General features: G+C 48.6%; 1 protein-coding gene across 1 annotated transcript; it reads left to right on the forward strand.

The window, feature by feature from the left end:
* Proz (protein Z, vitamin K dependent plasma glycoprotein) lies at positions 1 to 12,885 on the forward strand. The gene is made up of 8 exons (XM_031342574.1): positions 1 to 197; positions 2,861 to 3,027; positions 4,647 to 4,671; positions 5,278 to 5,391; positions 7,059 to 7,190; positions 7,525 to 7,607; positions 9,906 to 10,023; positions 10,822 to 12,885. Exons 1-8 carry the CDS (start codon positions 116 to 118, stop codon positions 11,313 to 11,315), a joined length of 1,215 nt encoding a protein of 404 aa, XP_031198434.1. The 5' UTR covers positions 1 to 115; the 3' UTR covers positions 11,316 to 12,885.
* Positions 12,886 to 13,252: the final 367 nt, after the last annotated feature.

Genomic DNA, 13,252 nt, shown 5'->3' on the forward strand with positions numbered 1-13,252 from the left:
TAGACTAGCCTCTGTGTGTTCGAAGGCACATACTGACCACAGTGCTTCCTGGGGCCCTGGACTTTGGCTCTTTGCAGACTTTGCCCTGCCTGGGCCGGCCAGGCTCTGGGTCAGCATGGCTGGCTGCATCTTGCTGCTCCGGGGCTTCATTCTCTCCTTCATCCTTACCCTCGCCCTGCACCAGGTGGAGCTTTCCGGTAGGCATTTGCTGTTTCGTTCTTTTAAAAATGGTCTCACTTTTTCCCATTAATTTATTTCTTCACTTTACAACCTGATTGCACCCGCCTTCCTCCCAGTTCCTCTATCACACAGCCCCTCCCCTACCCCCTTTCCTCTTCTGAAAAAGGGGAGGGCCCCCTGGGTACCCACCCACCCTGGCACATCTAGTAACTGAAGGGCAAAACATTTTCTTAGGGCAGAATCTCATTCTATAGCCTGAGCTGGTCTGGGACTTACTAATAGTTCAGGCTCACTTCAGCTCTTGGCAATCCTCCTGCCTTAGGTTCCCACATGCTAGAACCACAGGAATGAATCGCCAGACCTAGCCATCTTATCCTTGGTACTCAATGGTTCTATAGATGATCCGGTCCAGTCTCTAGGGTCCTGAAAGGACAAGCCATGTTCTCACTCCCCTTCCTGAAAGTCAGTGTGGTACCAGCTGCTAAGAGGAACTGGGACCTATCAGGTTAAGTACAGCCTAAGCTGTGCAGGTCAAGACCAGGCTGGGCCCCTTTAGCCAAAGCTAGGCTGCAGCCCGTCCACGTGCATGGCAGGTGTTTTGTTTGTTTGTTTGTTTGTTTGTTTTGTTTTTGTTTTTTTGGGGTTTTTTTTTGAGTATTTTAATTGGATATTTTATTTATTTACATTTCAAATGTTATTCCCTTTCCTGGTTTTCCCTCTGCAAAAGCCCTATCCCATCCCCCCTTACCCTGCTTCTATAAAGGTACTCCCCCACTCACCCACCTACTCCTGCCTCCCCACCCTAACATTCCCCTACACTGGGGCATTAAGCCTTCACAGGACCGAGGGCCTCCCCTCCCATTGATGCCAGATAAGGCCCCTTTGGCTCCTTCAGTCATTCCCCTAACTCCTCCATTGGGGTCCCTGTGCTCGGTCATGTCAGGTGTTCTTATTCTGTGCTAGAGGACTATGGACCAGCTAGCCTGAGCCTGGATCCACACTCTCCACGCTGGAGCTTGTAAACACCCAGACTCTCTGAGCCTCTTCAGGGCCCTCTGTGTGTGGGTCTAGGGCACTGGCCTTTATGCTCTCTGACTTCTGCATTCCTTCCATCATGCCTGACACTCCTGTGGAAGGGTTCGCTCAATGCTAACTCCCTGTGAAGGTGGAGCCCACACGAGGAAGTTCTGTCTGCCGGCTCTCCGCGCTCACCGGACCCCGAGCACAAAGGTGCTCAGAAAATCACAGCTGTCAGCTTGAGCCTCCTAAGCCTTGTGATCTGCAACTTTAGCCAAATGGGGCTCCTTGGTACCTTCCACAGTGTTGTGTGTGGGGGGTGGGGGGGGGATAACCAGACAGCTTGCTGTTGACAGCCTGCGAGCTGGATGCGCCTGGTGAGTGGGACCGTATCTAAGGGACAGCATCACTGTCCCTGGGGTGGACAAACCCTTGCTGCCACATGAACACCAAACTGTGTGTATCTCTCTGGCGGGCTGTCCTCTCCTTAGACCACTGCCCAAAGAGTCCAAGGTGGCAGCACGGGTAGGAGCAGCTCAGAGACCATTTCTGCCCTATGAATGTGCAGGGAGGAAAACCTTGTGGGTCTGAGCTGTGCCTGAGGGAGTGACTTAGCTTACCCTAGTGCACCGCACTCCAGAGCTGTCTGTCTGTCTGTCTGTCTGTCTGTCTGTCTGTCCAGGACTTCTTCCTACCGTGGAGAAGCCACCCAATCCCTGTGTCTTTTTTTTGTTGTTGTTGTTTTGTTTTGTTTTGTTTTTTGAGACAGGGTTTCTCAGTGTAGCCCTGGCTGTCCTCGAACTCAGAAATCCACCTTGCCTCTGCCTCCCAAGAGCTGGGATTAAAGGCGTTTGCCACCACTGCCCGGCTAATCCCTATGTCTTAGTTTGGGTTTTACTGCTGTGAACAGACACCATGACCAAAGCAAGTCTTATAAAGGACAACATTTAATTAGGGCTGGCTTACAGGTTCAGAGGTTCAGTCCACTATCATCAAGGCAGGAACATGGCAGCATCCAGGCAGGCATGGTGCAGGAGGAGTTGAGAGTTCTACATCTTCCTCTGAAGGCCGCTAGCAGAATACTGACTTCCAGGTAGTTAGGATGAGGGTCTTAAAGCCCATACCCACAGTGACACACCTACTCCAACAAGGCCATGCCTCTAAATATTGCCACTCCCTGGGCTAAGCATATCCAAACCAATGCACCCTGCATTCCTGTACTTGTCCACACGTGGATACCCTCCACTCTCCCTGAAGCACTCTGTGACCTGCTGCGTGTCTGCCCACAGGTGTTGCATTTTTGTAACACCGAGATTGAAAACTAGCAGGGTAGATAACGTTGAGGCAAACAGTGGTGTGCCTGCCCATGTCCTCATGCTTCTGTATAGACACTCACCTAGACAGAGTGTGGCTTCTCTGGGCCTGGATTCTCTATCTATAAAATGCTAATCTGTCTGCCTGAAATTCACAAGGGCCATCCACTCACTCAACCAAGAAAAAGTACATGCCCAGCCGAGGAGTGAGCAGCTGGTCCTGAGGATGCACAGAGCAGGTCCTGAGGATGCACAGAGCAGGTCCTGCTGACCAGTGGGCAACAGTGTGCGCCTGGCTGAGGGCCTGGGGGAGAGAGGGGCCCTGTTCACACAGTGTTGTCTCTCTGCAGTGTTTCTTCCAGCCTCCAAGGCAAACACCATTCTGCTGCGGAGATGGAGGCGAGCCAGTTCTTACCTCCTGGAAGAGCTCTTCCAGGGAAATTTGGAGAAGGAGTGTTATGAGGAAATCTGCAACTACGAGGAGGCAAGAGAAGTGTTTGAAAATGACGTCAGCACGGTACAAAAGCCCTCAGTGCCTGTGTGCTTGCTTGCTTGCTTTTTTTTTTTTTTTTTTTTTTTTTTTTGGTTTTTCGAGACAGGGTTTCTCTGTGTAGCCCTGGCTGTCCCGGAACTCACTCTGTAGACCAGGCTGGCCTCGAATTCAGAAATCTGCCTGCCTCTGCCTCCCAAGTGCTGGGATTAAAGGTGTGCCACCACTGCCCAGCCACCTGTGTGCTTTCTGACTGTTCAGGCACAGCTTGGTCTGTTTTCTTACAGTGGGGTTGGCGTAAGCCTGACCCTACAGATGAGAAGCCAGACCTAGAGATGGCAGCAAACTCCTTGGGGCAGGCGAGGACCCTGCTCCCCTGGGCAAGCTGCCTAGCTGAGGAGGCCTGCCCATCAAGCCACAACCAAGACACCGCTTTCTGCTGCTTGCACATGCCAGGAGAATTTTAGAAAGACAAAACTTTTCCCTTACAGACACACAGCAAGAATATTCCCTAGGAGCCATACTCCTGGATTAAGTAACGTCTTTTTCTTTTTCTTTTAAGATTCATTTATTTATTTTATGTATATGAGTGCACTGTCACTGTCCTCAGACACACCAGGAGAGGACATCAGATCCCATTACAGATAGTTGTGAGCCACCATGTGGTTGCTGGGAATTGAACTCAGGACCTCTGGAAGAGTGATTGCTCTTAACCTCTGAGCCATCTTTCCAGCCTGATTAAGTAACGCCTTTTTTCACACATGCATATACACTAAACAATCAGGTAAGAGTTCAACATTTTTAATTATTCAAAAGTTCTGCCACAGGAAGAAAGAAGGAGCCAAAACTTAAGGAACAGTGATGACTTTCATGTAAATACTTGAGAATGTGGTTGTAAAATATTTAATAACAATTTCCCAGGCAGGGGTGTGGTACACTGGCAGAGTGCTTGCCCTGCATTCAATTGTCCTGGTTCAATCCCCAGCGTGGCAATGGTTCCACATGTAAATGTAGCAATATTGGAATTGGCTGTGAATAAAACATTGACCTCTTGTCTATAGAGTGTTAAAATATTTTTAATTATAGCTTTCTAAAGACTCATAGGCTATAAAGGATCCTTCTGAAACAGCCCATCTGTCATTTAGAGAAAGCAAAGAAAGGTTTTTAAGTAGCCCACCCTAACTTTACATTTGTGTGGGGAACAGTAGTTGTGACACCATCCTCACATCATTAGGAAGTGTGGTTTGGGGACTCGCCACAAGGCTGAAGAGCACATTTGGATGAGGCCTCCACTCCAGCCCCCCCCACCCCCGCCACGAACCTTTACAACTATAACTGCTTATTTTTTGAAAAAAAGAGGGGTCAGGGTTCCAGACAGTTGCCACACGTTTCTGCAGAGTGAAGTGGAAGTGTCTGGGAAGGAGGTGCGGTGTAGCTTCGTGTGCTCGCACACATCACCCCCTCCCCGTGAGGCATGGTAAGTAACCTGGCATAGAATGTTCACTCCATGTAATTAGAAACCACACACAAAAATTCCACACGGTCTGGATGAGTGAGTAAGATCCATGCGTTCTCACCCCAAGTCCATCTATGGTAGACTGAATACCCAAAGACCTGGGGTAACAATCTTACCTTTGCCTCCACAGGACGGGTTCTGGAAACAGTACAGGGGTGAGTACCTTTCCAGCTCTCTGGCCTGTGTTCCTTCCCCCTCTTTTCTGAGATGGGTCTCCATTGGTGCCCGTGGATTCGTATGCTAAGCCTCTGGCTCCTGGGAAGGACAGGGTGTCTGCCAGGGAAGGGCACATTGGTCCTAAGTCTGCTACAGTGACTGTAGCAGGACTACAGTGATGCCTCTGGTTTCCGTGGATTGACATCTGGGGGTTCCCAGGCAACAGACAGGAGCCCATTCCCCACCTCACAGCTTGTCCTACCTCTGCAAAGGGGCAAGCTGGAGAGAACTGTGGCTGTAAGCCAGATGTTTGTCTTGTGGTCTGCTCTGCAGGCTCTCCTCAGGAGGAGCGTGACGGGTGGGTGGCAGCAGAAAGAGATGTAAAGCTGAATGGAGAATGCAGGGTGGGTGAACTTAACGACAATTTGAAATGAATAGGAGATGGGGCGCATGATAGTAATGTCAAGAGATGCATAGAGGTCACACGGCACCCAGTGAGACAGCAAGCACCTGGAACACGGCCTCCTCTGCCCTGGTGGAGCAAACATGGGGTGGTCGTGGCTTAAGGATTCCACAGTGTAGGCTCAGAGGCTCTTCTTCCATAGGTGGCTCTCCGTGTGTCTCCCAGCCCTGCCTCAACAACGGGACATGCGAGGACCACATCCGCAGTTACAGCTGCACCTGCTCCCCCGGCTATGAGGGCAAGACCTGTGCAATGGGTGAGGCTCCGCTCACTCCCAATCCACAAGGGGCCTTGTCAGAAGGCACAGCAGCTCGCTCAGGCACAGGAGGGAACTGTGACACGGTCCTCTCAGGGGACTCCTTGGTTTCCTCTATTCTGTCCCATCCCTGGAAATCAGGCCAGGAGTGCTGGCTGCATCCTGTGACCCACCATCTGGCCCCAGCTCTGTTGACATTTTCACAGCATAGAGGTCTCTCCTTTTCTTTTCTGACCATTCCCAGTAATCTATAATTGGCATCCAAGTTGGAAGGGCAGTACACAAACGTGTCTGACTGGCACGCCAGTCAGGGACAGTCCAGATAGAGAGAAATCAAAGCAAAGTTTCCTAAGTAAATGTATTTTTTTTTTAAGTCCTAGGAATTGATTCTAGGGTCCCAAATGTGCAAGCAAACACTCCTCCACTGAGCAACATCTCCAGGCCTTTTAACTTTCTATTTTTATCAGGGACTGAGTAGATTCCCCAGACTGGCCTTGAACTTGCTATACATAGGGCTAGAAAGATGGCTCACAGGTTGAGAAGGCCGCCTGCTCTTCCAGGTTCGATTCCTAGCACCTACATGGCCGCTCTCAACCTTCTATAACTTCAATCCCAGAAGTAATCTAGTACCTCCTTCTGACCTCTGTGGACACTCTATGCATATGGCACATACACACACACACACACACACACACACACAGATTGGCAAAACATCCCTATACATAAAAAAATAAATAAAGCCGGGCGGTGGTGGTGCATGCCTTTAATCCCAGCACTTGGGAGGCAGAGGCAGGCAGATTTCTGAGTTTGAGGCCAACCTGGTCTACAGAGTGAGTTCCAGGACAGCCAGGGGTACTCAGAGAAACCCAGTCTCGAAAAATCAAAAAATAAAAATAAAAATAAAATAAATAAATAAAAATAAAGGAACTTGCTATGTAGTCCAGGCAGGCTTTGAACTAATGATTTTCCTCCTTCATATTTCAAAGTAGCTATGATGGACAGACCTGTAGCACCAGGCCTAAGAACAGTCCCTAAATGCCCATGCAAATGACCTCCTGGGGCCAAGAGAATGGATGTCTCATAATTGTCCACTACAGGAATGAATACTTGTAACTCTTCCTGCCTCGGGTGGCACAGAGCCAGCTCTGTGGAGAAAAGGTTCTTTGCCCTTGGCTCTCAACTCTAGGTTCCTAGGCCATTGCCTCCCCGGTGACACTTTGGGTGTGTCCCACCCAGACTGTGCCGTGCCGTGGGACCTCAGCTGCTCAGCCACCCATCCTGGCCTCTGACCCACTCTTGGTCCCATTTCTGTTCTTTTAAGGAGCAATCCAAAGACAGCAGCTGTTGTGTTGGGAAAGAAACAACTGGGAAGGTAGATGCTAGGCCAGCGGAAGACATTCAAGTGTGACTCCTCCTCAGGCCAAACAGAGGTGCCACCTCACCTCACTGCGTCTGCGTGAGCTCTCCCCCAGGGCACTTGAGTGTGGGAAGCTTTCTATGTGGACTGGAGAGAATGAGGACTGTAGATGTATTACCATGTTTATATTTCCCTTGTACACATAACATACAAGCAACACCAGGGCTGGCGAGCAGACCCATGCACAGGTAGACAATGACCAACTGTTCCACACCAGCAAGGCTGGTTCTAGCTTCTCCTTCCCTTTCAGCTAAAAATGAATGTCACCTAGAGAGGACGGAGGGATGCCAGCATTTCTGCCACCCAGGGGAGTCATCCTATGTGTGCAGTTGTGCGAAGGGCTACAAACTGGGCAAGGATCACAGATCGTGCAGTCCAAGTGGTGAGTTCTCACAGAGGTAGGCAGCGACCCTCTACTTCCTTCTGCCCTCAAGCGCGGGGCTAGAATGCTGTGATTGGCTAGATGTAGTTGCTGACTCTGGGCTCTGGCCTCCACGTTAGAGCAACCGGAAGTGCTCTGGTGCCAGAAGACCCATCTTATCCCAATGGCCGCCTAACTAATTCCGAGAGCAGGCGGTTCAACTCCACCTTGCTCCCCACGGGCACCAATGGCCTCCAGTCTAACAGCATTCAGATGAGACTTTAGGTTAGTGCCACGTGGATCCCCCATCTCAAAAGATGTGGATTTTCTCCCCATGTTGCCGCCGCAAACGAAGACAAATGTGCCTGCGGGGCCCTGACTTCCGAACACATGAGAACGACAAAAAGCTGCCAGAGTCTGCCTAGCTTCCCGTGGCAGGTAAAACCCTGGGTAAAGGCTTCTGTTTGTTACAACTCTGTTCTGTTGTTTCCATTTTCTCGCCTAAAAGAGGTAATGACTGGGGGAATTAGGAAAAGCTTTTTCCTGAGCTCTACCTGCTCTTGGGGAGCACAAACCCTGCTCTCTGTATCATTTGCTCTCATTAGAGGTGTGCACAGGTTACATCCACCAGCGTGTCATGTCCTGTGTGTCTGACCAATGGCTTTTTACTCATGCTTTATACCACAGCTGAGCACCAGAGACGCAGCTATCTGAGCACAGCCCCTGATGCACCCCTGCCTGGTCTCCAAGCTACTATGTTTCCCTCCCATTTCTCTCATTATTCTCTTTGCCTGCTCACCTGATCATTGCTTTTGATAGGTATCAGACAGAATTTGTCAACAATGTATAGGATCCTCCCTGTCCCCAGTTCCATGCCCCTCACTGTCAGTCCCAGCTACTCAGCACCCCTCACTGTCAGTCCCAGCTACCCCGTCAGTCCCAGCTACACCGTCAGTAACTGAATCCTTGCTTGCCCTGCTTTGTAACTCTGCAACATGATCCCTGCTTGGTCCTTGCGGTTCTATGCCACCATCTTGGCTTTGATTTCCCTATTTTCCACTCTGTTCATGACTCTTGATGGCAGACTTGGTCCTCTACTTCATTACATTCCATAGAATAGCCCGCTCAAAAGTATAGTATAGTATAGTACTCACCATGTCAGCAGTGAAGAAGTTTCCAGTAGTCACACTAATATAAGTAAGAACAGATGGAAATAGCTCTAATATTTTTAATTCAATCTAAATATATATTAAATAGATATGAATATAAAAGAAATTAGATTTGTATTTTATTCATACATATATGTGTATATATATGTATATATACATATATATATATATATACAAGTAACATTAAATGGATCCAGTAGTTGTGTGTGAGTGTATGTGTGTGTGAGTTGTGTGTCTGTGAGTGTGTATGTGTGTGTGTGTGTGAGTTGAGTGTGTGAGTTGTGTGTGTGTGAGTGTGTATGTGTGCTGCAATAATAATTAAAGAGAAAGAGGACGTGAATTTGAGAGGGAGTTGGGGGAACACACACCTACTAAATCCATTTAGTGTTGCTCATATGTACATGTGTTCAAGGCTGGCCCATTTGGAATGGAATAACCTATCAGCTGGTCTCTGAACAAAATAGATTCTCCCTCTCTCAGTACTCAGCGACTGGCTGGTCTTTACCTAAGAGTGGGTGCTTTGTGAAATTTCCCTACCCAGGTTAGCATGTCAGCTTGTGTTGTCATTATGCAGTATTGTTTGTGTTGTCATTATGCAGTATTGTTTGTGTTGTCATTATACAGTATTGTGTTGTCATTATACAGTATTGTGTTGTCATTATACAGTATTGTTTGTGTTGTCATTATGCAGTGTTATGTTGTCATTATGCAGTATTGTGTTGTCATTATGCAGTATTGTGTTGTCATTATGCAGTATTGTGTTGTCATTATGCAGTGTTATGTTGTCATTATGCAGTGTTATGTTGTCATTATGCAGTGTTATGTTGTCATTATGCAGTATTGTTTGTGTTGTCATTATGCAGTACCGTTTAGGCAGCTCCACTGTTGCTCTTCCATGGACGTAGCTTCCCTGTCATATCTAGAACGCATTACTTCACAAGTGGCATCCTGGTCCTCTGGGTTCATAATCCCTTCCACTACCTGTCCTGAAACCGCCCCTCCCCCAGAGTATTGGGCTAGGGATTGCACTGAAGATGTATTGAGTAGATATGGGGACCCCATGGTCACCTACTCTCTGTATTTGACCAGCTCTAGCCCCTGAAGATCAGTCTCTAGTGACTAGCCCTTCCATTTCGTCTGTTTCCCTTGTTCCAGGGGGAGGGAAAAATCTAACAGCCATTACTCTCCCTTGTCGGGAAGGGCCTCTAACCTTGGCAAGCGGCGTCAGAGACACCATGGAAGAGGCAGTGGGATGCGGACATTGGCTGACTGTCCCTGGGGCCCAGGACACCCACTCAGCTTTACTCTTCCCTGATGCCCTGATGTCACACAGGCTCCTAACAGCCATTTTCTTTTCTTTTTTTTTTTTTAAATATTTATTTATTTATTATATGTAAATACACTGTAGCTGTCTTTAGATGCACCAGAAGAGGGAGTCAGATCTCATTACGGGTGGTTGTGAGCCACCATGTGGTTGCTGGGATTTGAACTCATGACCTTCCGAAGAGCAGTCAGTGCTCTTCCCCGCTGAGCCATCTCACCAGCCCAGCCATTTTCTTTTTTAAAGGTCAGATTAACAAATTCCAAAGGAGAAGACTTCTGTGCTGGGGTGTTACTACAGGACGACTTCGTGTTGACAACAGCAAAGTGTTCCTTACTGTACAGCAACATTAGTGTAAAAGCAAGTAAGTAGCTCTTCCGTGAACTTTATAAGCTCTCATAAACAAAGCAAGCCAACAGAGGAATGCAATGATATTCTTTCTACTGGAAATGTTCTAAGGCAAGACACTAAACAGCATCAATAATATAGAGATAGCTGTATGCCAAGACAAGCCTAGCAGCATGTGGACACAGCAGGCCAGTGCTAAGCAGCATTTAGCACAGGATGAGTCCCAGCAGCAGAGCCACCACCTGGACATGGAGGGCTGGCTGAGGGCCAGAGATGGGCTCAAATCACTCCTCCCAGAGGAGTGGGGTTCAAATCCCTCCTTCCTATCATATTGGGCTGCAATCCCATCTCATCTTATCTGTAGCTTCATTCTCCATCCATAAAATGCAGACAATCATTTCTCCCCATTGAAAGTTTCCTATAATCGGCTATGGATGTGCTTAACAGCAAATGCGAGCCTGGAAGGAAGTTTATCCTTAAACTTTTACGTTAACCAGCTAGCAGCTGAGCCCCCTGGCTGAACGGGAAGCCCTGAGCGGTGTGTTCAGATGGGCCTGGAGTGGTTCCCTTTCAGTGTCTCCTGTGTGCTAACCACTCCCCGTGCTGCCCTGTATTCCAGAATAAACATTTGGCTTTTTTAGAGGACAGTGTGAAGAAGCCCAGGAAATTAGCTGGCTTGGCCCACTCTGATCTACACTCAAGTCCCAGAAGAACACTGCTGCTGGCCACCAGGGTTTGACTGAGCAATCAGTCCCTGGTGGCTATCTCGCCCTTGAAAACAAAACTTTGTAAGCTGGCTGGTTGCTCATTTCAGATGCGGACCAAAGGATCAGGATCAAGAGCACCCACGTGCACATGCGTTATGACAAGGAGTCGGGGGAGAACGATGTCTCACTGCTGGAGCTGGAGAAGCCCTTGCAGTGTCCCAGCTCAGGGCTCCCCGTCTGTGTTCCAGAGAGGGACTTTGCAGAGCATGTCCTCATCCCTGGAACGGAGGGTCTCCTCAGTGGCTGGATGCTTAATGGCACAGAGCTGGATACCACACCGATGATGCTGCCAGTCACACAAGCAGATGGGGAGGAATGTGGACAGATCCTGAATGTAACCGTCACTACAAGGACAAGCTGTGAGGCGGGCAGTGTGGAGATGGGGCTTTGGGTGGAAGGAAGTGTGGTGACCCGTGAACACAAGGGTACCTGGTTCCTCACAGGGATCCTAGGTTCATCACCACCACCAGGGCAATCACGCATGCTTCTCCTCACCACAGTCCCAAGATACTCCATGTGGTTTAAACAGATCATGAAGTAGCAAAATCCAACAACATGGTTGCCAGGCAGTCGAATCCTGTCACAGTTAGCACTGAAAGATGACCACTTGGTCCTTGGGACTTTACATTTTCTTTACTCTTGAGAATTTCATACACACATACAATGAAATGTGACCACACCTACGCCCCATTTCCCTTCTCCAACTCCATTTACATTTCTCTCAATGTGTTCCCTCCCCTGCCTTTTCTCTTCTGAGAATCCACTAAGTTCATTTAGCGCTACCTCTGTGTGTATGGTATGGAGCCATCCACTGGAGCACCCTCAGAACCACACAATTTTCCCTCCCTCAACAGCCATCAACTGCCAACAGCTCCTCAGTGGGGAGTGTGGCAGGAGCACCCCCATCTGTCAGAATCTCGTCTGGTTTGGTCTTGTGCAGTCTTGAACAGGTCACCCCAGCTGCTGAGCCTGTCCTGAGCAGAAGGTGTTTCTCACATCCCTCCCACCTCTCATCCATATGCTCGTCCCCATTCTCTTTGACAATTTCCCCTAAGCCGTGGTGGAGGTGGAGGTGTGGGTGCAAGAGAATGGGAGAGTTAGGGCCTGTTGATTAAGATGTTGCACTCAGGACTGAGACCCAGCCCCACCACTCTTAAGGCTTCGACTAACTATGGATCTTTGCATTAACTGTGGCCCATTATGAAAAGAAGTTTCTCTGAGCAAAGCTGCCAACAGTCCAGCTCTATGGGTATGAGCATAACTATTTAGGAGGTAATTTTTAACATGACCATTTAGCAAAATGACACTAGCAGCTTCTACCCTAGGCCTGTGGCCTTCCCATTCACAAGCTTTTGGCCAAGAGTATAGCTTCAGGTGTGGAATGCCTGGGAAGCTAGCCTCAGAATCAACCAGAAAGCAGCTATGTACCCCATAATAGCTCTACCACGACTGCACCGGTGTACACATCTTGCCTGGCATGTCAGTGTTGTGGATGAGGGTCCAGGACTGGGTAAGACCATTGTTGCCTTTGCTGTGGCTGTAGCTAGCACAGGCCCTCTGGTCCTATGAAAGCTAGCCCGCAAGGAGTTTCCTTGGTAATTTTAATCTAAACAGAGGCCTTAAGGGAAAAAATAGTTTTTGTGAAATCAAATCAATGTCAGTCATAAATCGTCTGAGTTACTGAGTGGAGCTGAGTGGAAAGAGGCTGTGAACACACATGGTTGTGTCTCAATTGATCTGTCGCACACTGTAACAGACATCTCTGGAACAGGCGTCTCAGAGATGCCAGGGAGACACAAGGGTAGCCCCATTCTGATTCTGCTAGGGAGAGGAGAGTAGGCTTAATTCTGGAAGAGGGCTGTGGAGCTCCTGACAAGATTCCAGGAGTGCAGCAGCCTCTCGGCTCAGCCCTGTGGTCACTGAGGCTGTGCTTACACAGGATCTTGGTTTCCTGTGCCTTGGCACCCTCATCTCTAACAGGAATAGTTTTAGTGTGGCTATGATGACATTTAAAAAGGGGAGGAATGGGCTGAAGAGATGGCTCAGCAGTTAAGAGCACTGACTGCTCTTCCAGAGGTCCTGAGTTCAAATCCCAGCAACCACATGGTGGCTCACAACCATCTGTAATGAGATCTGATGCCCTCTCTTCTGGTGCATCTGAAGATAGCTACAGTGTACTTACATATAATAAATAAATCTTTGGGCTGGAGTGAGTGGGGCTAGAATGAGAAGGGGAAAAAAATTTTTTTTTAAACTAAAAAGGGGAGGAAAAGGCAGGTAAACTGAACCCCAAGTCTGAAGGTAGACTGGGCTGTGGAATAAGGCACTGTCTCAGACAACAAATGTAAGGGCCAAATCAGTGCACCCTCAGGCAAGGGCTAAGTATGAATATTTGATGTTGATACAAACTAGCTAAAATAATGTATGGTCTGTGTGCCCACACACTAGGAGTCCACATACAGGACAGCACACAGCACA

The sequence above is a fragment of the Mastomys coucha genome, unplaced genomic scaffold (genome assembly GCF_008632895.1).
Source record: "Mastomys coucha isolate ucsf_1 unplaced genomic scaffold, UCSF_Mcou_1 pScaffold22, whole genome shotgun sequence".
NCBI lineage: Eukaryota > Metazoa > Chordata > Mammalia > Rodentia > Muridae > Mastomys > Mastomys coucha.